Source organism: Gossypium arboreum, chromosome 13 (assembly GCF_025698485.1).
Source record: "Gossypium arboreum isolate Shixiya-1 chromosome 13, ASM2569848v2, whole genome shotgun sequence".
Lineage (NCBI taxonomy): Eukaryota > Viridiplantae > Streptophyta > Magnoliopsida > Malvales > Malvaceae > Gossypium > Gossypium arboreum.
This window is the reverse complement of record NC_069082.1, coordinates 128,514,589-128,540,234: the sequence shown is the minus strand read 5'-3', so window position 1 is coordinate 128,540,234 and position 25,646 is coordinate 128,514,589. Positions and strand designations below refer to the sequence as shown.

Genomic DNA, 25,646 nt, shown 5'->3' with positions numbered 1-25,646 from the left:
AGCTTGCGAAATCGATCTTCAAAATGACATAATTAGAGTTGTCTGTCTCTAGAAATTCTGAAATTTGTAAGAAGTCAAATCTTTCATACGTTTGACTCTAAACCCCCTTTCTTTACCAACAAGAAAGGCGAATTCTCCCTCTAATGGGAGCTTCGTCCCAATTTCAAGTATATTATTATTATTTATTGCTTTAAATTGAGCACCACCCCACCCTTTTTTGTTCCATAATCTGAACGAAAAGGGAAAAAAAGAAAAAGAAAAAAAAAACTGAAGAAATTATGGAATCCGGTGGATCAAAAAGAAGGGTAGTGGTTGTCGGCGGTGGGATTGCCGGTTCTATCCTCGCCAGATCTATTCAATTCAATGCTGATCTTACGATTATCGACCCGTAAGTTTTCTTGTTTTTTTTTTTCTTGAAATGATTTGTTTTTGTTCAATTTCGATTCGTTTCTTAAGAAAAAAACTTTGAAATTCAATGTTTGATGAACCCAGCAACTGATTTTAATTTCTGGGTTTGTTTTATTTTTTAAAATAGTGTAGGATTGAAAGTAGCGTATATGCATTATGCAGGATTGGGTTTGCGAAAGTTTTTTTTTTTGTAAAAGGATTTCTCCAGTCCCTCTTAATTTTTTGAAATTGAGCAAATTGGCCCCTATAAAAAAATTATAACAACTTAATCTGTAAGGATTAATGACAGCGTTAATGTCTTTTATCAATTGTACATAATTTAGCATTTGATGTTCACATATTTTGTCATTTTGACCTTAATTCTATAAAAATAAAAAAATTCAGCCTCAACATCTACACAAATGTTGTGGGATAAATTTGTTAAATTAGGACCAAATTGACAGAATAAGTAAGTTTTGAGGGCTGAATTTGTTATTATACCAATCAAAATCAAGTAAAATTCATCGGAAACATTAAGTTCATGATTAATTGTCGTTAGTTACTCAATTTAGAAATAGATAAGGATTAAATTGCTCTGATTTTTTTTTGAGAGGGAGCAATTTGCTTAATTTAAAAAACGAGAAGGACTGAGAGGTCTTTTTAGCAAGTTTTTTAAAATAATGCTGAGAATTTGATTGAGCTGCCATGGAGAGTGTGATTAATTGAAGGGTTTTTTGTTTTTAATCTCAGGAAGGAGTATCTTGAGATCAAATGGGCACAATTAAGGAGCAAGGTGGAACCGTCATTTGCGGAAAGAGCGGTGGTGAACTATAGAGATTTCTTTACCAATGGACGTATTGTTACGTCTACTGCGATAAACATTACCGAAAACGAAGTATTGACTGCTGATGGCCGTCATATCGGTTATGATTATCTTGTGATTGCCACCGGACATAGTGATAATGTTCCCGTAACTAGGACGGAGAGACTTCATTACTATGATGCAGGTAAAAAAAAACTATATTTGTTAGATGTTGTCACTCGAGTGTTGTTTGGTAGTTGAGTCATTGAACATAATGCATCATTAAGGATTTCACTTATGTTATGGAATTTCAACACTGCTAGGTATAAGACTCCGATATGTCTCGTTTTACAGCGAATATTGTTATGCATGATGATATGATGAATTAAAGAACAACATACAAAATGATGTTATATTGTTTGGTTTTTGGGGATTATGTTCTGCTTAATTTACTTTTGCTGTCTTAAATGCTGACAGAAAATCAGAAGATACAATCTGCTCGATCTATTTTGATCGTCGGAGGAGGTCCGTCTGGTGTTGAACTTGCCGGAGAAATTTCCACAGACTTTCCCGATAAGAAGGTTACACTGGTTCATAAAGGACCAAGGTTGCTGGAATACATTGGACCAAAGGCATCTGATAAGGGTTTAAGTTTGCTGAGATCAAAGAAAGTCGACATAAAATTACAGCAATCGGTTGATCTGAAATCAGCTTCGGATGGAAGCCAAGTATATCGAACCTCGACCGGAGAAAGTATCAAAGCGGATTGTCATTTCCTTTGTACTAGAGTACCATTGTCTACAGCATGGCTTAATGAGACTATATTGAAGACCAACTTAGATGAAGATGGAAGGTTGATGGTTGATGAGTATTTGAGGGTGAAGGGTCGCAATAATATATTTGCAATTGGAGATATCACTGATGTTCCGGTAAGTTCTATCCCGAACTTTAATCATAATCTTGTTGAATTTGCATAGGCCAGTATGTTATTTGTATAGGTTGATGGTTGCTTATAAATATTCAGTTTTCACCTGACTAGAAGACGATAATGAACTCGAGTTTCTAGTTTGACAGATTTCTCTCCGTTTTCACTTGCGTGTTTTAGTCTATTTCCCGATACGAGCACTCTTCCATGGAAGATTGGCTAATATATGTCTAATATATACTCAATCAGTCTTGTTGGTGCTGTGTGAATAATCGTGGTTGTCGAAAATCGAACTCATTCAATTTCTAAAACAGATTACTAAGTCCTTTTGTTTATGTAATTAGTCTGATCCTTTGTAGGAACTACCCCTGATAACGAACACATATGTGTTGTGTTTCCATTTAGGCTCTCTTTTAATGTCCGGCTTGTGAATGTGGTTGGTTTTACGTACCAAATGTGTTTTGTTCCTTGCTACAATCTCTTGCTTCCCAAAGTAGTTTTAACATTTTAGAAAAAAAAAAAAAATTTCAGGAACTCAAATTAGGTCATGCAGCTATACATCATGCATATTTGGTTGCTAAAAACTTGAAGCTGTTGATGGGCGGAGGAAAAGAAAGCAAAATGTCAGTGTACAAGCCTGGTCCAGAAGTTGCAATGGTTTCGCTCGGAAGGAAACACGCTGTTGCCCAATTTCCTTTTGCAACCCTCGGTGGACGTATTCCCGGCTTAATCAAATCTGGAGACGTGTTTGTAGGCAGAACTAGAAAGCATTTGGGTTTAGAACCTTAAGCTACACACACACACACACATATATCTATATGCCATTGTATTTCCTCATTTCCACCTTTAATTCCTTTTTGCTTATAATGTTTCATATTTTTTGCACCCCCCTGTTGGCTGTTTCAGTTGTATGTTGTTTTGCTTTGTGCTTTTAAGTAGATTCTCAATAAGATTTGATGATGGGGGCATGTATTTTTATTTGTTAGTATAGTTCAATTCTTTTACAATGAATTATTTAGACATGTTGTAAGTAAAAGTATCATGGAGGTCCTTGGTATCGGTCAAATTGTTTTTTGCCCCTTCTACTAAAAAAAAGAACAAATTAATTCTTGTACGTTAGATTAAAAAGTAAATTTATTTTTTTTTGTTAAAAATTTCATTCACTTTCATTAAAAACTGATGTGGTTAATGGGATAATTAAACAATGATACGTGATGTGCTAGTGTATTTCACGCTAACATATAAAGACTAGTTTTTTATAGTAAAAATTGATGAAATTTTTAACAAAAGGATTAATTTGCCTTTTGATTTAAGTAGAGGGAGCAAAAACAATTTAACTTGAGTATAAGGATCTTGTTTTACAACAAAATAAATAAACACAAAATCACTATAATAATAGCTTGTTGCGGTGGTTACAAGTGAAAACATATACATAAATAAAAGTTGGTTGTGGTCATGTTGGTAGCTTGCTTTTCTAGCGTGTTTGGTTTTAGTTTAGTTATCTGATAAGTTCGGTTTTAGTTTCCGAGATAATAGGAAGAGATGGTGGGACTACAATGCAGTTATTAGCATTTTGCTTGAGGTGATGCATTCTCAAGCGAATTTTTTTCTATTGAAAAAACACTAGAATAAACTTGCGATCAATCAAAACCTGAAGTCAAATTTGTCGATCGACACCCATGAACATCGAAGTAGCCCATCAAAAGACAAAATTGTACAAACGAAGTAGCCCCTCAAAAGACTAAATTTTACAAACTAAGACTGGTTTAAAAAAACCTCGAATCAAACATCCTTTAACATTGGCACATTTTTCATTTGGAACTGCTTAATTGCTTCAATAACTTTTACAGCAAAAGTCTCATCTTCAGGGTAATATGCAATAGGATCCGACAACAAAGGGTGGGGAAGATCGAGCACACCTTCTAGCGTCGCGTGAACGCAATAAGCCGAGTATGTAACATGGTATCCGCCTTCTTGGACGATAAGTAGCCTACTGCCGCAATGTTTATCCGCCAATCTACGAACCATCCGTCCAATCTCTCGATAACCATCCATCGTTAAGCATTGCCTTCCGTTTGGATCAAACTGCCACAATTATTTACAACAAACAACATTCGTAAAGCGATAGAGATTTCAGGTTTTGTCTAGTTACATTACTGCTTGATCACTATGATCAGTACCAAAATATGCAAATATGTACATTATAGATTCTGATCATATCTGTTCTTTTTTGACAAAATGTCTAAAATCACCCATAGTCCCTCTCAACCCTTAAATAGGAGAATAATATGCTTCAGTACACTCGAACACACGCTCTATTGCATTAGTAACAATACCATGTCAATTGAACTAAGACTCAATTGGCTAAAAAGTACGGATATCTCAAGACATCAAATCAGAATATGCAAATACGTATGGAGCCTTTTAACTATGTAAGAACAATTTGGTAGAGTTTGATAGGATTCAAACTCACAACATTCAGCTTTGAACTGGCTCAGAAACAGTGTATACGAGCAGTCTTAAACACGAACCATTTTATCCCTTAGACAGCCCTTCGTATGTTTCGGTTTTTTCACATATTTACTCTTTTAAGGCAAATCAACATGCCACCTCTGGCTAGACAACATTCAGCTTCAAAAATTGACACAATAATTAACTATTTACGAAAATGATAAAGTCAAAAATTATGTACGGGAATGACTTATTCTCTACAGTGACCGTTAGTGCCGTCTAACATATCGGTAGCACCATCCCCTCATCATTAGCCAAACATTGACTTTTTAAAGAAAAATAATTTTTTTGGGTGCCGCCATTGGAGTATGTATTTTTCCAAATACTCGTTAAAAATACAAATTTTCACATATTCACGGTGGAGAAAAAAAGAAAAAAAATTAATGGATGCCGTCAGTTTGTCAGGTGGCATCGGGAAATTTAAAAAAAAAATAGTGTCGCCAATATGTCATGCGACACTTGTTACAATTTTTAAAATTTCTTTTTAGGTCTCGTCATCGTGCCAGGCAACACTGACAATATTTAAAGAAAAACCATTGTAAAAAGAGTAGTTCGAAGCTTGGGTCATTTTAAAAGATTTAGAGTCGACTACTAGGAGATTTGAACCATAGAAGTCAACTAGGAAGAAGAAGTCTCTTCTTTGGTTTCAAAATTGGCACGAAAGGCCATCGTAAATGATGACATTAGTGGTTATTGAGTATGACAACTAGGTTTTTCAATTGAAAAAAAAGAAGGGAAAAAAAATAAAACACAAAAAAAAAAAACTGAATACCACATCTAGGGTATTCAATTGAGAAGAAAATAGGAAATTTGAATTGAAAAAAAAACATTGGTCACGGGCTTTCTCTTTTATTTTTTTTTCAACCGTTTAATTTCATTTTTTTTTTTTAAAATTTCCATCGGTGGTGCTTGATATATTGACTACAAAAAAAAAAAACATTTCTTTTCAAATTTATTGACCAGTGCCGCTTAACATACCAACGACACCAAAATTTTTTCATTCCTTGAATACCTGTATTCTTAACGGATATTTTGAAAAATATGTACTAGTATTGCCTGACATAGTAGTGAAACTTAAAAAATTTATATTTTTTTAAAAAGCCGATGATTGGCTATTACTGGAGGGACAATGCTACTGATTTGTCAGACAGCATCAACAGTCATTCACATACATAATTTTTTACTTGAATCATTTTTATAAATAATTAATTATTTTTGCTCAGTTGAGTAAAAAAAGTCCTATATTTACTCCCTTTTAAGGCAATTTAAATTGGCAGTACTATAACATGCTACTTCTATACAAACAAGCTCTAAACAGACAACATTCAGCATCGAGGCTTGGAACAATATATATGAGCAGTTTTAAGGTGGGTTTGGATGAATAGTGTGTTTACTTACGGTTAGTGTAAAAGTAACAGTGGCAATAGGGGCGAAACCAAAATTTTTTTTTAAGAATAGCTGAAATTAAATTGTAATTTTTACGATAAAAAAAATTACAATTACACCATTTTAATAGATTATATCTTTATAAATTTTAAAGAATTAAATTAAATTTTTTATCTTGAGGGGGTTCAAAGTGTAAATATACCTTTATTAATTTAAAATTTTAAAAATTTTAAAGAAGTCATGAAAAAATTTTCATTTAAAGGGGGGCCGAGGCCCCTACCAACCTCCTAGTTTTGTCACTGGTGACAATGAGATTAAATACTATAATGATACTGTAGCGTGAGATAAACAACGAGTTAAATACACCGCACCGCACCGCTCCACCTACTCAAACTCACCCTTAAACATGACCCATTTTATCTTTTAGACAGCTACTCTCCAAACTACCCAAAACCCTAAACTCCACACATTCAAATTCATATTCTCTTATATTGACAATAATATACTTTCTAATCGAGCTAATACTTAATCACCCCTTCTGAAGACAATAACATGCTACTTCTATGCAAACAACCTCAATGAAATTCACAATATTAAATTAGAAACAAAAGGATTGACTTACAGCACTCGAGTCTTGACCGATAACCAGGACCATCATATCTGGCTCGAACTTCTCAACAGCCGGGATAACCACCTCCCTCATCGCATAACCATATCCCTCGTCACCACTCCCATTCGGCAAAGGCACATTCAAATTATACCCAAACCCTTCACCTTCACCCAGTTCATCCACTGTTCCGTTTTGGGGATGAGAAGGACCCCATGAACCATGATTCATATGAAGCGAAACCGTAAGGACTTTATCCGAACGGTAAAACCCTTCGGCGGTCCCATTACCGTAATGAACATCGATATCCAAAACCAAAACCTTTTTACAACCCGAATCTAAAGCCAATTGAACAGCAAGCCCCGCATTGTTGAAAAAACAATAGCCATCAGCTTGAGTAGGTTGAGCATGGTGACCAGGTGGTCTAACCAATGCATAAGCAAGTTCACCATAGCCATCAAGTATATATTTCATAGCAGATAATGTAGTACCAGCAGCTAAAAGTGCAGCATTAAATGAACCAGGGTTTAAAAAGGTTCCACAACAAATTTCTTTATTACCACCATTTTTATCAGCTTCAATTAACATATCAACGTATTCTGGGACAAAAAAAAAACCCAAATTAATTGCAAATTAAAGTCAAATTAAAAAAAAAAAGGGTACCTTGAGAATGAAAAGATAAAAGCTGATGTATAGTTGCAGGTGAACCAGAGTGCCAAGAGATGTAAGAAGAGATGGGTCCTTTGCTAAGGATTGAAACTATGTTTCTAATCCTGTCTGAATTTTCTGGGTGCTTTTCTAACACTTCCAAGAAACCAGGGTTCATCCCTGTATCGAACACACCTTTGCCTGTGTCGTGATTTAACATCCCATCGTGCCAAAACACGTTGATTCGACAAGATGTTGAGGGAGCAGACATTTTTCTGTTTTGGGGAACTCACGATGAGTGGCTGAGTTCACTTGGTTTCTCTTCTCCTCTTTTATGCCTTTTTTTTTTCTTTGGGTTTAACTCGCCCAAGGTCCAACTCATCTTGGGCCTCCTTGGCATAATTCACAAAGGCCTAGGCTCACTTATAAATCTTATATTTATATTCGGCTTGAATAATGAGAAGAGATTATATGAAACTATAATTCCATATTATTCTTATCTATTTTTTAATAGAAGAATAATAAATTAGATTTTTATTTTTAATTTTTAGTATTTTTAATTGGATTTGAATTTTTTGTAGAAGGAAAAAATTGAAAATCAGGAAAAAAAAATTCTGATTTGCCATTCTCCTACTGGAAAGGGATAGAGATGGCGTGAAATTATAGTTTCATACAATCCTTTCTTATCGGATAAGAATGACGTGCAATCGTAGTTTCATATGATTCTTTCTCATTGAATCTTTATCTAAAGTTATTCTAATTTATTTTAAGGTTAAATCATTTTTTGATATCTGAACTTAATAATTATTTTTTATTAGGGTTTGAATTTTTTAACTTGGTAATTATTCTCATATTAGGCCCTGAATTTTGTTGTCAAAGTTATGCTTTGAATTTTTTTTTTGGTCCAAATTAATCCTTAAGCTTGGCAATTGATCTTATATTAATATTTGAATAAGATAATTGAGTCTACATTAAGGCCTATACTTTAGGGTTTCCGGGGAAATATCAAGACTAACTTGAACAAAAAAAAGTTCAAGTCCCAATTTGGGAATAATTGTTGAGTTCAAAGTCCTAATGTAAAAATAATTGCCAAATTTAAGGCTTATCTTGGACTAAATAAAAGTTCAAGCCCTAATGTTAAAATAGTTACCAGGTTGAAACCCCCAAAAGTGATTTAACCTTTTATTGTATTTGTAGAAAAGTTGTGTTGAGGTTCATAAATACAAAGTAATTTATAATTCGAATACAGTCAAATTTAATTCTCCATATTTACATTTTTTTGGGTTAATTTGATATTTATTCATTTTTAGTTAAATTTGACTCTTAACCTTTAAAAAAGAGTAGGTTCCTTTTTTTTTAACGAAAATTGTTGACTAAAACATCAATTTTTAATGCAACCATGATAGTTCAAATGTACTCCATGTTGATATAATACTATTTGTCTTATATGCTACATTGACAAATAATTTAAAAATTATAAAATATTAAAAATCAAAATTTAAAAATAAAAAAAAGTATGAAGTATACGTGGATTGACATGTGGGTTACCATGTTTAAAGTTTTAATATTTTATTCAAGATTTCTATTAAAATGCAATAATTTAATTCTTTTTAAAAGATTGATGATCAAATTTAACTGTTTAAAAGGAATAAAGATTCAATTTGACTCAAAAAAATAATAAGAACTAAATTAACAAAATATATAACGTTGAAGGTTAAATTTGATATTACGCGTGAATTAGACAAGGTAACCTTTGCTTTGATTGAACTGATAATGGGAGGTAAGAGACTAGGCGTTCCTATTGGTGTTTTATTGCGATTGCATTACACAATATGAGGCTGTCCATCCCCGTGATGACTATACTTCCTTAACAAGCCATCGATGCCCACAACTACCAAAATGAAGTCACCATTAGCTATAATGTTCATTCGTTGTTCCATGGATAACAACACCATGCATGTGCTGGTGAGCTAGTTCGTTTTGCTGATCCTTAAACCACTTTACCCGCCGCCAGACAATCAACAACTACGTTCTAAACATTGTGACTTGTACTTCTTCAAATTCTGCGTTTAATCTTTCAGGACTGTCACCTCGTCGGTCATTGATTCTTGCAATAACAATAGTTCTGAACTTGTGATTTGTTCTCACATACCTCCTTCCTCACCATTGGCTGTATATTCCTTGTATCCAATCCATGAACGTTCCAAGAAGGCATCTTCGTCATGCAATCCTAGCAACCCTCTACTCTTCCATACTACCACCTCATCAATCATCACTCGCAAACCTATCCGCTTTCCAAGATTTCAAAACATATGTATAATCCCCTCCGGAGTTGCATCTTTTCCGGTAAAATATGGACCAACAGTGTTATCACTCATGTATTTGGTCCAATTATATGGGTTTGTTGTATTTTTGATCTAATACTTTATAAATCAATCCAATACTTATTTTTATTTCTTAAAATAAATAAATAATAATTAATTAATTAAATCAAATTTTAATTAAATAATTTTTCAACCCAATTTTATTTCGTTAAAGTTATGACAATTTTACTGTAAAAAATTCTACAAGGAAATATATTTTATTTTCATATTTAACGGATTCATAATAACTAATTAATTTTATTTTATTTTCGAACATCAATTATTTAATTATAATTAATTAAATAATAATTGAAAACCTTAATTCACAAGTCATATCTATACTCGGTGAGAAAATGTATTTATTTGTGGATGTAATCTATTTCTCTAACTTTATCATTTCCATTCATTTTTGTTCATTTGATTTCACGTATAATTCATTTTTTGTTTGAATGAGCTAACAGAAGAACTAATTGGACATACATAATTAAAGCTTAAATAAGTTATAATTAAGTTCCAATTTTTTCTCTTTTGACTAGACTTTTTCCCCATTGATTTCCTCAAACTTTTAATTATTATTTTCTTTGCTTTGATTTTCTAAAATTTCCTCGCATATTTATTTTACTCATTTTATTCAAGAAATAAAGTTATTACCGATCTCTATGAATATAACCCTACTTGCTAATATCTACTAATTTATATTTTCAAGTAGGGTTTGTTTTTGTAGATCTCTATCACCTGAGTAAATTTATTTACAAGGAGAGTCATTCATGGGCATAAATGAATTTATTTATTTTAGTTACAAAAATGGAAGTTGAGTTTAAAGTCTCAACCAAAACCAAAATTACTACTTAACGCTGATCTCGTAACAAAATATCTTGCACTACTGAAAGTGCCTGAGTGAATACGTGCAACTCGATTACACGATCTCTCGATTACACGATCTCTAACGCATTTAGACATTACATCTGTCACCATGTTTATCGTCCTTGTCACATCCTTGATTTGAACCTGCCAATGAGACATTTTATTTTCACATGACATTTTATTCACATTTTATTGACAAAGTTGAAATGAGACACAAAAAATTTAAAATTTATGTGCTCCCATGCATGTCTGGTCTTCCATTGATTGGACCCATGTTCTCAACGAAGGTAATAACTCGGTTGCTAAAATTAAAATAGATACCAAGACCTTCAAACTCTCCAACATTAGGATCAAACAACAATAGTTCATTATTCGAGCCAGAAAAAAACAATCCACCATTTTTCCAAAACCCCATGGGATAATCAACTCCATAAATAGATTCAATATTTAACACTTTACTCCATGATTCTTTCATTACCCAAAATTCAAAATTGCATTTAGCTCTACGATCTATTCTGAAAATAGAACCAAGTGATCCATAAATGTCGAAAAAATTCCATTTATGTATTAGAAAGCAATCATGGTATGGAGCAAGGAGTGTTGAAAACTTTCATCTGCCAAGTCGAATTAAAGAACATGCAAGTCAAAATCTCCGACTAGCATCCAATAAAAACACCCATTTATGCAGTCATCATAGATATAACTATACGTAGGAAAACCAGAAGACATCGGAATCTCCTTCCAGGAATCCGTTTTAAGAAAATACAAGTGAGCATGGTCGACAACAACTTGTGTGGAGAAATTTTCAGTTTGGAACATCCTCAGCACTTTGTAGTCATTCGTTTTATAATCAAACCCAATATTCAAAAGATTTACATCATAAACAGGATCGAGTTGCATTGGGGGTAGCGGAAGGATTTTAATTTCCCTTGTTCATGGGTTCCAAATGGCAATATCATCATGGTTGTGCAAACACAACAGCCCATTACATTGACCATGAATAGAATATTGATCCTTAATATTCTCAAAGTAGGGAATATGAATGTTTCGTTTCGTTTCACCCAAAACTTTTCACTCTTTTCAGTTGAAAGTTCAGAGAAATAAGTGGTTTTAGAATGGGCACTTTGATGGTAGCGTTTGATGAGGAGTCGGAGCTTGTTGCTTTTGAGACCATTGTGTTGATGTTGAGTCCAAAAATAAGGAGTTGGAAGAGAAGAACGCCAACATTTACAAACGTTCATGAAGCGTATCACAGACTTACTTTCAAGTTTTGAAAGGATTTTCATTAACACCATATCTGCTACTTCATTTCTACTTTGCATTTTCCTTCTCTATTTATGATTGTTACTGATTTTATTTGAAATTTATCTGATGAATTTTGGGAAATTTTCAACACCAGCTCCACAAAATGGGAATATCAGAAATGGTAATCTCACGCAATACGTGGTGGGTAATTAGTTTGCATACCTGTGCTACGGGCAGCTTTCGATAGTGTCCTAGTACATACCTTAACCAATGGATCAGTCCAACAACTGCCCATTGTGTACCCAAAAAATGCAAATGGGTTTTATAGAAATACTACCAAGAGAAGTTGAGACGGGTACACATTTTTATTAAGAGATTCTAATTACCATAATTAAAGGTAATGTAAAATATTTATTTAGAATAAATTATTTTTGAATGAGAAAATTCTCATTAAAAAAATATTTTAAATATTTAAGAAAAGGATAATTCGGTCATAATAAAAAGTTAATTTTTTATAAAATATATTTATTAATGAAAATAAATAATAAATATATTCAATAAACCATATATATCTTGATCAAATATTGTTATTAAATATCTGTAAAAAATTATTTTTATTAAATAATAAGACTGATATGCTTGATTTAGTAATGTAACATATCTAAATTGAAAATCTAAAATTTATGTGAATCAATTTAATAGAATTGAACAAATTTTAAGGATTAAATTGAACAAAATTAAAAACATATGATAAGAATAATCATGATCCTAAAATTTTGCTTACCACAAGTAATTATGTACAAAGAATCCTAAAAATTAGCTTGAAAAGTTATAAGTCTTAATGTTATTTACTATTTTTTATTTTTCAGCTCCTGGTGTTACGATTTGGCACCACAATGGTTAAGATCTTTTAGCCTTAGTGACTGTCTTCAATGTTGTGACTTTAACAACATGCTGTCGCAATTTGTAGACATTGGTGTTGTGACTTTGTCACCAGTCCACCTGTAGTGTTGTTGTTGCTCGAAGTTCAATTCCTAAGTTGGTGATCAGCTTCAATGTCGCAACTCCAAATATATGATGTCGCGGCATCAATGGCAGTCTAAAAGTTCCTTTGTATCTTTGCCTAAGTCACCTCCTGCACAAGGTACAATTGATCATTAAAGCTCAAAAGGTAAGATTTTGTGTAATTGGTCATAAGACACACTTCAAATACACGTACAAATTATTTATTTAAGGAGAAATTTAACAACTGATTAAAAAAGAACTTGATTTATCATATCAAATTGTGACAAATTAGTACCGTCATAAGCAATCTACACTATATGTCATGCTCACTTAGCCATAGTTCATGTGACAATTCTCTTGAATTCCTATAGATTCACTCCACAAAAAATAACTTTTCTTTGTTGTTAGCATTGGCTAGCATTTTTTCCTCAATGGTCCACTGGACTTTTCGCTTAACTACTCTTCCATTTTCAACATCCATCTTTGGTGGCTGTTAACTAGTCAACACAGCACGTCGTGCCTTTTCATCAATAGACTCTATGTATGCCTTCATCTGTGCTTTCCAGTAAGCATGGTTTTCAACTTCCAGCATATGGGACAAGATGTAGAAGAACTTTCCATAGCTTAATTCTAGCAACATTTAGGATCTCCACTACTTACTTGAAGTTGTTAGCTTTGATACAAATTGAAACTATTAAATTGTTGCTAGCAAATTACACAAAGTGCTAGAAAGGAGTGTAAGGGAAGTGGGTACTTTTTTGACACCAAACAGGGAATAGTAAACAAATCAAACACATAGGAATTGTTTACGTAAGTCAATTTTTCTATCACACACCTCATTATAATTCTCCTCACTTTTGAACCTTCATGATTAATACTCTCACCACTAAGTTTACCTATTTGAACTCAGCAAATAAAACCACAACATAAATGGTTTTACTATCAAAGTGCACTCTTAAGAAAAGTTCCTTATATGAACATAATAATTGCTTAAACCCTCAATACAATAACTTATATAAGTCTCTCCATTAAATAGATTATGTTCGACACTTGCTTATATAGAAGATTTTCCAACAAAAAAAAAAAGACTTTCCAACAAAGGTTTTTTTAAAAAAAGAAATTGAATCGGTAGACAAATTGGTCAAGCCACAAGTTTATCGGTCTGATAAAAAAGTTATTAAAACGAATGACTACAAGGTGTTGAGGATGTTCCAAGCTGAAAGTTTCTGGACAGAAGTTATTCTCTACCATGCTCACTTGTATTCTGTTAAAACAGATTCCTGGAAGGAGATTCTGATATCTTTTGAAGGTGATCCTATGTATAGTTATATCTGTAATGATTGCATAAAAGGGTGCTTTTATTCGATGCTAGTGACTTGCATGTTCTTTCATTCGACTTGGCATATGAAAAGTTTTCAGTACTCCCTGCTCCATACCATAATGACTTTCTACCAATACATAAATGGAATTTTTTTCGACTTTTATAAATCGCCTAGTGTTATTTTCAGAATAAAAAAGGCAATTTTGAATTTTGGGTAATGAAATAAACATGGAGTAAAGTTTTTAATATTGAATCTATTTATGGAGTTGATTATTCTATGGTGTTTTGGAAAAAAGGTGAATTATTTTTTTCTAGCTCAAATAAGGAACTATTGTTGTTTGATCCTAATGTCAGAGTTTGAAGGTCTTGGTATCTATTTTAATTATGACAACCGAGTTATTATCTTCGTTGAGAATATGGTTCCAATCAATGGAAGACCAGACATGCATGGGAGCACATAAATTTTAAATTATTTTGTCTATGATCATAAAATGTGAATATATAAATTATTATTCAAATTTTCCTATATAAAATTATATAAAATTAAAATTCACGTGTAACATTATACATTAAAATAAAATTGATATATAATTTTGAAATTTATCCTTAATTGTATTATATTTATTGTAGTGAAACTTTAAAAATATATATAGTAAAATTTGTTGATGCTAAAATCAAACAAGACAGAGATAGCAATAATTATCGACGGTTCGCATCACTTAAAGTATAGCGAAGAGCCACAATGTACTGTGGTTAAATAATAGTGGTGATAGAGTCCAATGAAGGGGGTGCATAGAGAAAGTCCCCTTTTCAATCATGGTTAAGGATTTACATGCCCTCAACCATATCCCGAGGTAACACGAGTCGTCTCCCCTCATGTGGGGCAAGAGCAAGTTGGCCAAGTTGTGATTCAATTAAAGTATGGTGACATGGTACTCTGAAACTGTATCATGTCATTACCAAATTTTAAAAAATAATAATAATTTTTTTAAATTTATATATAATTTTAAAATTTTGATGTGATTATGTAGCACAATTTTATAGTGTCACATCAACACACCTTAACAGAATCTAAGGGATCAAATTGGGAAAGAAAAATTGTCAAGTTTCAAGACTAGTATGGATCAAAAAACTATTTTTTAAAGGAAAAACACTTAAAAGATGGACTAAAATATTGAGGTTAATACAAGCAGGGTTATACATATAATCACAAAACTATACAAAATTCCATGTGGTTTATTGCAAAAGAATTGGAAGCAAATTCTCTTAATACCATACCCTGCTATTTTTCAGTACCCTTTGGCTCTCTCTCTATATCTTGTACATTCTTCTTACTTTTTCGAATATGTCAGATACGGATCCTGTGCTATCGTCAAAACATCCGGCCTTTCTGCTTGATTATACGTTAGACATCGACGTATCAAATCCTGCATGGATACAGGAAATCAGATTACACGGTATATCGTCATTTCATGATAGTCTCAAACTGGTAAAATACAATACTGAAACCCAGAAACTCTGCAGCATATGTACAGATACAAAGAACCAAAGTTTTCGGAACCAGATCAGTGGTTGAACCAAGTCACTGGTTCACCAGTCAAATCAGTCTGTAAAAAAAATTCGATTCAGCCACCCAGTTCAACCAATCCATACCGATTCTTTGGTCAACCGGTCTAATGGCCTTCTCTGAACTAATTTCCCAGCCAGTTCCCAGTACAACTGGCAAGTCCAATCCAGTTCAAACATCATTGCAAATATCAAATGCCCTTGAACCTATAATTTATCTTTAATTGATTTATATAGTAATCCTACGAGAAGAGGCATCTAGCAAGTCCGGAGCTCAAATCCTGGCACCTGCAATTCCTTCCCTTATCCCGACAGCCTCTTTTTTTACTGAAGTAAAATAACAAATACCCTTATTGTTCATGTCTCATGTCATTGAACTATAAACTCTAAATTGGATTACCACTTAGAGGAAGTATTTTCTTAAAAAGAGATTCTCTACAATAAACAATCGAAACATTGAGTCAAAGTCAAACCGTTGTACTGAAATGACCATAATTTTACAACTCTCTGGCTTTTGATGCTAATGTAATACAAATGTTTTATCCATCAAGGAAAAAGAAGTAAAAACTATCAAAGATAAATAGAACAAACCTTTGCCTCATTGGAGACCGTTGGCCTTGATGGGAATTCGACTTTACGAGCTTTGATAATTGTGTCCTCACGCAATATTCGTTCTTGCGTTTGGTCGTGCCCAAAGGGGCGTTTACCAAAAAGCATTTGGTAAAGTAGAACACCAGCTGACCAAACATCCACCTGTTTTTAATGGAATACCACAATCAAAAGAAGATTTGAAGACAAATAACAAACCATTTGCAACAACAGTGAATGGATCAACTGATCTGACACATGGTAATCAAACATCTGTTAATCAAGTTTCATATCCGGCCTCAATTTCAATTAGCAAGGAAAAAAGAGCGAGAAGGAAGAAATGGGGGATGTTGTCACCAACCTTCGATGAAATCAGAGGCGTTCTACTGAGCTCAAAGCATTCCGGGGGCAAGTACCTGAAATCACAAAACAAAAGGAGATACAACCACACACTATAGAACCAAGCACGAAATAGAAAGAATAGGTTATATACAAACATAGAAAATTAGAATCACCTACTAATTCAATAAGCCTACATGCAATAATTAGAGTAGAATAATGAGTCCGTTGATATGGAAAGAGAGCCTATTTTAACACCAACTGAACACCGATATAAACCAAACCCCGTTTGAAGGACATATAGTAGAATGCACTATTTTTCAGCATAAAATATATAGCACAATGTAACAAATCAGAGAATTTTCTTTCCGATAATTTATCCTCATAAGGATATTAACAAAAATTGTGCCCAAGAACACGGACACTCCTGTTTCAGATAATGTTTCATGTCTTCAGGTCATTTCTACAGCATTAACTTCAACAACATGCAATTTCTAAATATGTTAAACTTAGCAGATAACTGGGATAAGATATGAGGAAATTGCAGCAAAAATGGGGAGAAAATGCAGCAAAGATAGATTTTTTCAAGGAAGGACATCAAACTGTTTACTTACCAATATGTTCCAGCTCCCTGGGATGTAAGTTCCATACCCTGGGATCCAACATCATCTTCTACTATTTTGCTAAGACCAAAATCAGTCACTTTTGCCACACCTAACTCATCAAAGAGAACATTGCCAGGCTTCAGATCATAATGAATAATCTTTTGTGCTCTTTTGTTCAAGTATACAAGGCCTTGGAATATTTGGACTATGATTATCCTAGCTTCTTTCTCAGGCAATACTGGTGTTGCTTTCAAAACAGCATCGAGGTCTTTGCCTGGAAGCAATGAAAGAAATCAAAAGACAATGAAATTAAACATGCAAGGTAGATTTATCAAACCATCATCCAGAGAATTTGCAGGTTTTTTCTACTAAGAAACTAAATCAAAAACGGCTCCCAGACATATGAAGTGGTTCAGATAGCTTACCGCTACAGTACTCTAAGACAGTGCAGAAGGTATTCTGGTCAATCTCAAAAATGTCCCAAAGCCGAACAATGTGATGGTGCACCAATGTCTTGTGAATGTTGTACTCTCGAATTGCATGCCGTATGTAACTTTGCTTCTTATCCTCACTCCACTGAGCATTCAGACCATGAAGCTTACATGCAACGTATCTATGTTCTACCAAGTCATAAGCCTGCCGGAAATTTCTCACTTCAAATCACTGCAAAAAGATATATTTTCACAATTGCCAATTTTGGCAAAGGAATTCCAGACTTTTGACGTATCTAATAGGCCAAGTTTAAACATGCTAAGCAAAACATTTCAAATATATAAGCTTGCCAGAGTTCTGACCTTATAAACCTCACTAAATCCTCCTTTGCCAAGAAGATTTAAAAGGGCATATCTATTATTCAGTATTTGAAAATTGTTAAAACGAGAACCATCCTCATCCCGAATGCGCTTCATTTCACGTATAAGCCTTCCCTTATCTAGTTCATAGCGATCTCTTTCACGGAGAAGACTTTCCTCCTCCTAAAGAAAAACCATAACTCAATCATGAAGGATGTGCAAGGAAAACTCAACATAACAGTTATGCTCTTTAAGAATATCAGATAAGGCAATCACTTGTAGAGATAAACTTACACGTTTTATAGAGGCTAGACGTGACTTGTATATCTCATCCTGGATTAGGATATCTTCTTCTTGTGTACTAGATTCTGCATCACTAGCATCACCCTTGTCTTCAAACAAAACATAAAATTGTTGTTCTTTAGAAGTATACTCCTTTATAAATTTCTGTCTCAGTCATGCTGGCTGTGCATGTGTGTGTGCACTACAATATTTGTTTATGTTCCATTATTGAAGAGTGTGCTCATCTACAACAGTGTATGTGCACGAGTATATGAAAAATTAGGGGCATATACAATGAGTAAAGTCTTCAAGTAAATGTCACCACTCATGACTCCCCAATGCCAGCTCAATTAGTCAAATTGTGGTCAAAATCCTTTCAACATGCACCTTGTGCAGAAAATGGCTAAAACACATAATAGTATAAATGTTAGATATACAGCCAGATTCCTGGTTAGCACATGATTTTCTAATGAGTTGACTCAAAATAGTATATCTTTTACAAAATTGAAGCTTGTAGGCTGGCAGCATGCAATAAATTGTTCTCTAGAGCATGGCAACCATTTGGTCATATAATCACTAACCAAAATCTTATTTTACTTCTTTGGGATTGAGTCATTAAGATATTAGTAAAATAGTTATCCCAACTGATATTAACAAATTTGCTTTTCTTTGTTTCGGTAAGTGCTACCTAATTATGATTATTTTATATTGATACTTGTGTAATTGTGATTCTAACTTATGTTTGAATTCAGCATAAATGATAAATTAACTTTCTTTTAAGAGATTGACTCTCAAAAGGTTTATGCCTCTTTAAGGCTTACTCTTTGTGTCATAAAAGGCAAAAATTCTCCTAGTCTAATGCTCATTATACTTTTATTGTGTATCATAATTGTTGTTGATCTCATATGCACTCTACTTAAATATACATATTTGGTAAGCATTTTGAACATGAAATTAAGCATTACCAGACTGTCGCTTCTTCAACTGTTTCCTCTGTCGTTCAACGGCCTCCTTAGCTTCCAACAATTGTCTCTAAAAAGAAAATGAAGGAAGATGTATTAAAATTAAAAATAATCATGAGAGTACACTAAAAACGGGAGAATCCTCCAGCCTAAATTGTTATATCAACTAACTTTTCCTTTTATGTTTACATAGACAATGTGGAAAGAAGAACATACAAGATGAGCATTTAGATCTTTCAGTGCTTGACCATCCTCCCAAGTCTCAGATATGACTGTTCCAGCTCTGAAGGCAAAAGAATATGGGGTAAATTCATTAATCAAGAGATATGATGAATTGTAAAACTGTGATGCCACATTAACATGAATAATGTACATGATGCAGAAAGAACAACATTAAACCAAGTAGCTTGTAAAAAAAGCAGCTTGTACAGAGAATTATAAAGAAATATTGCATTTGCATGTTTCACCAAAAAATCCCCACCCACCCCCAACTTATGTTTAACATCAAAGTCACCCGTTTTATTAATATCAAGGAATTGTGGACAACATGATAACTTCCTATTTCAATTTATGATGTGCAACACAGTTATATTATTTTTGCAAGGAAAACTAGCAATGCATTATTTTAGTACAGGTTGGAACAATCATAACAAACTGTGTGATAATGTTCTCAAATAACATGTAGCAGCTTTATGCTGGCTGAGTCTTAGCTCAGTGCCAACCATTGTTGTTACAGCAACCTGAAGGTCATGAGTTGTAGTGCGCTTACGCAAATAACACCCTCCAATTTATTAGTTTTGAGGTTTGGGGGTTTATGGATAGTTTAGGAAATGTATCAAGAAAAACATGTAGCAGCTTTATGAGTCCATCTATATCAATACATTCTTAAATTGAACATTTTAAACTACTTAAAATAATCATCTTCTTTTCTATTCTTTTCTTTTCTTTTCTTTTTGGTGCTATTTTGATCATATAATCAAATATAACAACATTCTAAAGAATTTTCTTTTTCTCACTCACCAAGAACTACGTCAAACATGGAGGATACAAAGCAAGCACATTATCTAAAACGTTTTGGTTTTTTTGTTAATTACACCACATTTTAGGTCAGAAGGTTGCAGCGTACATTCTTTTATTGAAACACAGGTACACACTTAATACAGTCATCATTTGTTTGCTCTCGGTATATGCAATTTTCCAGCATTTAACATAATTTTCTTCTATTAGCTTTTTCTCTCAGACTAAGCAACATGTCATGCACGAAGAATCTGTTTCAACCACATAAACTAAATATCAGAAGCTCGTTGATCTTGATATACCTGATTACTCCCACATTTCCGAGTCTCAAGGAATCCTGCCGTACTTTCATCCTAGCTTCTTGTCTCTCAGCTTTCGAAACAGCTATCAACAGATCAGATATCATTTTTGTTCTCTGAATAACAATCCAATAAGAAGCCCAGAATTAAAACTAACACCATAAATTGCTATCAAGCAGAGTTAATAAACATACTTGCCTTCTAGTACTTTTCATTATCATTTTCCTGTTTAGGTATGGGTGACATATTTATAACATTTTATATTCTGCCTCATGAAACGAACAACATTTTTAGAAGTTCAATTATGTGCATAAAGTTAACGGTCCACAAGAATATTACAAAAACAGGCTTCCTCGGAAGACACGTGGCTTATGGAAATATAAGCAACTTTATATATCAGATTGAAGCAAAGAACAAGCCTCCATCATAGCGAATAACAAAAATCTGGGTGCTTTAGATTCCATTATAGCATAAACATGTAAGTTCCATCAGAAATGAGTCAAATTATGTTGGCGTAAGTGTTGTTTTTTCCTTGTTTGGTAACATTGCCTAAAAAGACAAATTCCAGGCATTAAAGGGCTTCTAGTCAAGGACGCCTGTTCACTATAACTTTAGTTTACATATGCAAGATTTAGCTGCTTTTAATAACAGAACGACGTAAAAACCATAGACAGTCACCATCCCATCTAAAATATGTTAATTTTATCTGAAAATGGATTACTGTAATGTAGTTGCCTCTGAGCTTGAATAAAAATTATAATTAAAAAAAAAAAGAGGATCCCTTCCTGGATTTAGTTAAAGACGTGAATAGAAATTTTATATGTTTCTTACTTGAAGCATTATAATCCTTTCTTCCCCCTCTTTGAGGAGGGAAAAAACCAGAAGAAAAATCTTGTTTATCTAAGATCTGCACTATAAATGTACTAGAGGTGTGATATAAGCTCATATCAATGGCGATTGAATAAGGTTAGAACTTTCAGTATATCTAGATCCATCAATTAAGTGTAACAAACACCTTTGGCTTCATTTGCTGGTCATAATCTTTAATATCTTTCAATTCCTGCCAAAACACAATAAACACTAAAAGGTAAGTAGTAAGTAAATAAAGACAGTTTGCAATGCATATTAGCAGAGGCACTTGAAAACCTTCTCTAGTTGCCGACAAAGATTTTGATAGTCAGAGGCTTCCTGACGACATTTCCGTAGGTCCTCCTCCAAGGCTGAAACTTTTGCACGTAAAGATGTTACCTCTTCCTAAGTTAGGTTGCCAACCAAAAGGATTAGAACTGAAGCATAAAAATCAGCTGCACCTCTAAGAAAATGACCCGGATATATATTTTAGAAAAGAAATTTTAAACTGGTTGCAAAGGAAAATCATAGTCCTTTTTCCTTCACATTTCCGAACTAAAATAAATAAAATCCAACTTGTTGCCTAAAAATTGAAGAAATTATCTAAATAGTTAAAATGAAGAAATACTTTACGAAAATACATACCTCCAATGAAGTGCGCTGATCAGTCCGGAACTGCTCTTTAGGCTTATCCTGAGAGGTTATATAAATATCAAACTGCCTTAAAGTGTGTGTGATTTGACTTATATAACTAATCTTTTATAATAGTTATCTAGTTTTACCAACTAGTCTGCTATGCCATAAAGGAAGAGAAAAAAAATAAATCTCTTGTTTTCCTAGTATTCCTCTTGTCTGTATCCAATTTAAGAAAGGAAAATTTCTTCTTATATTTTCTTTCACAATAAACCAGTTAGTGTAGAAGGAAAATAAAATGAAAACAAGGACATTCCCACAGGTTTAAATATACACTATAAGCATTATTTCTTATCAATATAGACCTTACTTTTTAATTTTCCCTCATATCTCTCTTTCCTCAAGAACAGTGTAGACCATATAGAGTAATATAAAGAACTCCAGAGAATAAGTTTAACCACTGAAACAGAAGGAAAAATATGCAAGCCAAGTCTTCAAGATTAGTTTATTTTCCTTCTGTTTTCACCTTTACCTTTTAAACTTTAAAACTTTGACCTTGAACTGCCCCAATCTTGGCCCATATGGCACTAAAATGAATAGTCCAACAAACCAAAAACTAAAAGGTTGCTAGATAATAATATAATGTGCAATTTTGGTGTTGGCAACTTTAACAATAAACAGGAACAGAATAAAAAAGCATAACATTCAATGGAAGTAAAGGCACACCTTGTGGAAAGAGTTCTCAAGTTGACCATTTGAAGGTGTTACAGTCGAACTAGACATTTGTTTTGTCTGATCGTTAGCTCTAGAACCACGGCCTCTGCTTGAAACAGAGTGACCCCTTCCACGGCCTTGTTTTCTCCTATTTCCTTCGGAACTTGCCTTGGACTCCATAGGCTCCACAATCTTTTGCGTCCCTTCAGTAGCCGCCTAACCGATTTTTCATGATAAAAAAATTTATAGAACGTAAAAGGAAAAGTTACAGTGCAAAAGAGAAGTAAAAAGAGACAATTACACAAAGCTGTCCAACAAATTGCTTCAGTAAAAATGCCATTAAATTACGTTGAATAGCTCAAAAGCAAAGAGATTGCTTCCGAACCTCCAACAACATAAACTCGTGAATCATGAACCTACCTCAACATGCTCAAAAACTGGCAAGTTACCATCTCCTTGAATTTTCTGGCGCTTCGATGTGTTGGCTTGTATTAAAAACTCCCCTCCGTTCTAGCATCATAAGATTTATATAAACAGACATTAATTCAGTTCTCAATACTTGAAACGATAACGATGAACTAAACAATCCAAGACAGGACAATGGGGTTCACGTAATCCAAATTTACATAGAAATGGTACAAAATTTACTCAAAATCTTGGTGACAACTTCAAATGCTGAAAAAAAAAACAAGTTATTAAACCGAATATTCGATCAATTCCAATGATCCACCTTAACTAAATAAAACTTCAATTCATTTACACCCATCATTTCAACAAGCCGTGTTGTATCTCGACACAAAAGTGAGCCACTGCCAAGCTAACCACTACTTTCCAAAGAAATAAACAATTAAACATAAGAACACCCAAAATCGCAATCGTTCCATCTGCCTAGAATATAAAGTGCTGCTGGAACATGTGCCCCAAAACCAAACAACATTTGAAAGAAATGTAAGAGCTGTTTACCTCATCATCGGAATCACTTGAACTAGAAGCCTCCGACAAGTCCTCAGCAGAAACGAATTTCGAAGCCGACGATAGAGAAGCCCAAACCGGCTGTTGCTGTTGCTGTAGTTGTTGAGTTTGCGGCGGTTGCTGAGAACCAGTGGCTGAAGAAACCTTGCCTACTAAGCGAGCTTCAAGCTTAGCCATCTTTGTAGGCAAAGAATTGTCCGATTGGTTTGAGGAATTAGAAGAGAAATGTAACAACATATCATCCGACATTGCGGGACCAAACTCGATCCAACAAAAAACACAACAGAATAAGTGATCAACACATTAAGGAACTGTGAAAAAAAAGACAAGATCCTAAAAGAAATTGTTTAGGGTTTTGAGGGGATAGAATCAAATAAGGAGTACGGCTTGCGGTGAGATTTTCCTTTTTTAGTTTTGGGGTTTTTCTATCAGAGGTTTTTGGGTTTTTTGAAGTTCCGAGATTGGGGCAAATGGAAGAGAAAAAATTCAAGAGATTTTCCAAGAAAAATATTAGAATTTTCAATGGGGATGTTTGATTTGGAAGTTGGGGTCTATATTTGGATGTAACAAGGCCTTCACTAACATTGAAATAAGTAAATAAAATAGGGATAAACTTCTATTGAGGTCACTAAACTATTATTAAGTTTACATTTTGGTCATTTAATTTAAAAAATTACAAAATCATCACTGAATCACTCAACAAAATTTATTTAAGCCACTATACTATTAAGTTTTTTTTTAATTTTTTCTAGTGAGCTCCAAGTGACGATTCAACTATCGTTACGTTAGATCAGTATTCGTCGACAAATAGAATGACATGTCTTAAATTCAAGTTGATCTTACAATTAGTGCCGAATATCGTAAAAAAAATTGTTTGAATTTTGGTTCGTAAATATGTGACATATAAAGCTATTTCATGGGGGTTGAATTGTAAAAAAATGGGAAAAATGAGCTATCGATTGGTGCAATCGAGGTGAATAGAGAAAGTCATACAACAATGATTTTAACAACCTAACGTGAAAACTTTCAAATAGTTTAATAATTAATTTGTAACTTTTTAAAATTGAGTGATTAATATATAAATTTATTAATAACTTAATGACATTTGATGTAATTTACCCGTAAAGTAATGGCAAGAGTGTTGGCAAAAGTCTAAGTACACTCTGAGTATCCAAGTTCGAGTCAATAAGATCTTATTTGTTGATTAAGACAAAAGTTTCGAGTCTATAAGTACCTTCGAGTCTCGTTATGTATAATTGTGACGGATTTTTCGTCCATTGTATTTTGTATTAGCTTGATTCTATATTGTAGTTAGCTAAACATATATATATATATATATATATATATATACTTGTGAATGTACTGTACCTGTAATAGTGAAACTTTCAAAAAAAGAAAAAAAAAATCCAAATTTCATGGTTGTTCATCTGAACAACATTGTCTTCAATATTCAAACTTAAATTCTCTTTTGAGAGTAAAAATGTAAAAAATAATAATATGTGATTTTGCTTATCTCTTTAATTTAAGATTGAGAAAACTTGAACCATCTAATAATTTTTGTATGAAAAAAACATGTTTTTTTAACTCTTGAAAAATCTTCAAAGATTCCTTTTAAGTTTCATATTTTGGAGGTGATTTATCATGCAATGTTTCAAGTTATTTTTTATCTATGCTTAAAAAAAAGCATAATGTCAACTTTAGTTCTTGATTTTTACTATTTTTGTCAATTTAGATATTTTTCGTTTATTGGGTTAAATTTAGCTATTAGCTATTTAAAAGATTTAAATCGTTTTTTTAAACGAAAATAGTAACTAAAACATTAATTTTTTAATGATGTAGACGTGGCAACCCATGTGGCAGTCCATTTGTACTTTATGCTCACATTGTATTATTTGTCTTATATGCTATATCAACAAATTATTTAAAATTATAAACTATTCAAAAATAAAAGAATTTCAATATTCA

General features: G+C 33.2%; 3 protein-coding genes across 4 annotated transcripts; 1 reads left to right on the top strand and 2 right to left on the bottom strand.

Moving 5' to 3' along the window:
• LOC108450130 (uncharacterized) lies at positions 1-3,180 on the top strand. The gene is made up of 4 exons (XM_017747615.2): positions 1-388; positions 1,138-1,394; positions 1,667-2,118; positions 2,646-3,180. The coding sequence occupies exons 1-4, from the start codon at positions 279-281 to the stop codon at positions 2,901-2,903; spliced, it is 1,077 nt and encodes a 358-aa protein (XP_017603104.1). The 5' UTR covers positions 1-278; the 3' UTR covers positions 2,904-3,180.
• Positions 3,181-3,676: 496 nt separating this feature from the next.
• On the bottom strand, positions 3,677-7,612 carry LOC108450701 (histone deacetylase 8). Of its 2 annotated transcripts, none has more exons than XM_017748435.2 (3): positions 7,282-7,612; positions 6,634-7,217; positions 3,677-4,199 (listed from the first exon to the last, which is right to left on the bottom strand). In XM_017748435.2, the coding sequence occupies exons 1-3, from the start codon at positions 7,535-7,537 to the stop codon at positions 3,897-3,899; spliced, it is 1,143 nt and encodes a 380-aa protein (XP_017603924.1). In that variant the 5' UTR covers positions 7,538-7,612; the 3' UTR covers positions 3,677-3,896. The 2 variants fall into 2 exon arrangements, with proteins under 2 accessions (XP_017603924.1, XP_017603926.1); XM_017748437.2 differs by having other exon boundaries at positions 6,634-7,115; positions 7,282-7,611.
• A 7,550-nt stretch (positions 7,613-15,162) lies between these two features.
• Positions 15,163-24,249, bottom strand: LOC108453707 (serine/threonine-protein kinase TOUSLED-like). Its single transcript, XM_017751974.2, has 16 exons — positions 23,673-24,249; positions 23,130-23,219; positions 22,722-22,925; positions 22,008-22,055; positions 21,660-21,767; positions 21,529-21,573; positions 20,517-20,629; positions 19,414-19,480; positions 19,201-19,267; positions 18,248-18,345; positions 17,957-18,136; positions 17,588-17,798; positions 17,172-17,436; positions 16,580-16,634; positions 16,222-16,383; positions 15,163-15,491 (listed from the first exon to the last, which is right to left on the bottom strand). The coding sequence occupies exons 1-16, from the start codon at positions 23,928-23,930 to the stop codon at positions 15,396-15,398; spliced, it is 2,067 nt and encodes a 688-aa protein (XP_017607463.1). The 5' UTR covers positions 23,931-24,249; the 3' UTR covers positions 15,163-15,395.
• Positions 24,250-25,646: the final 1,397 nt, after the last annotated feature.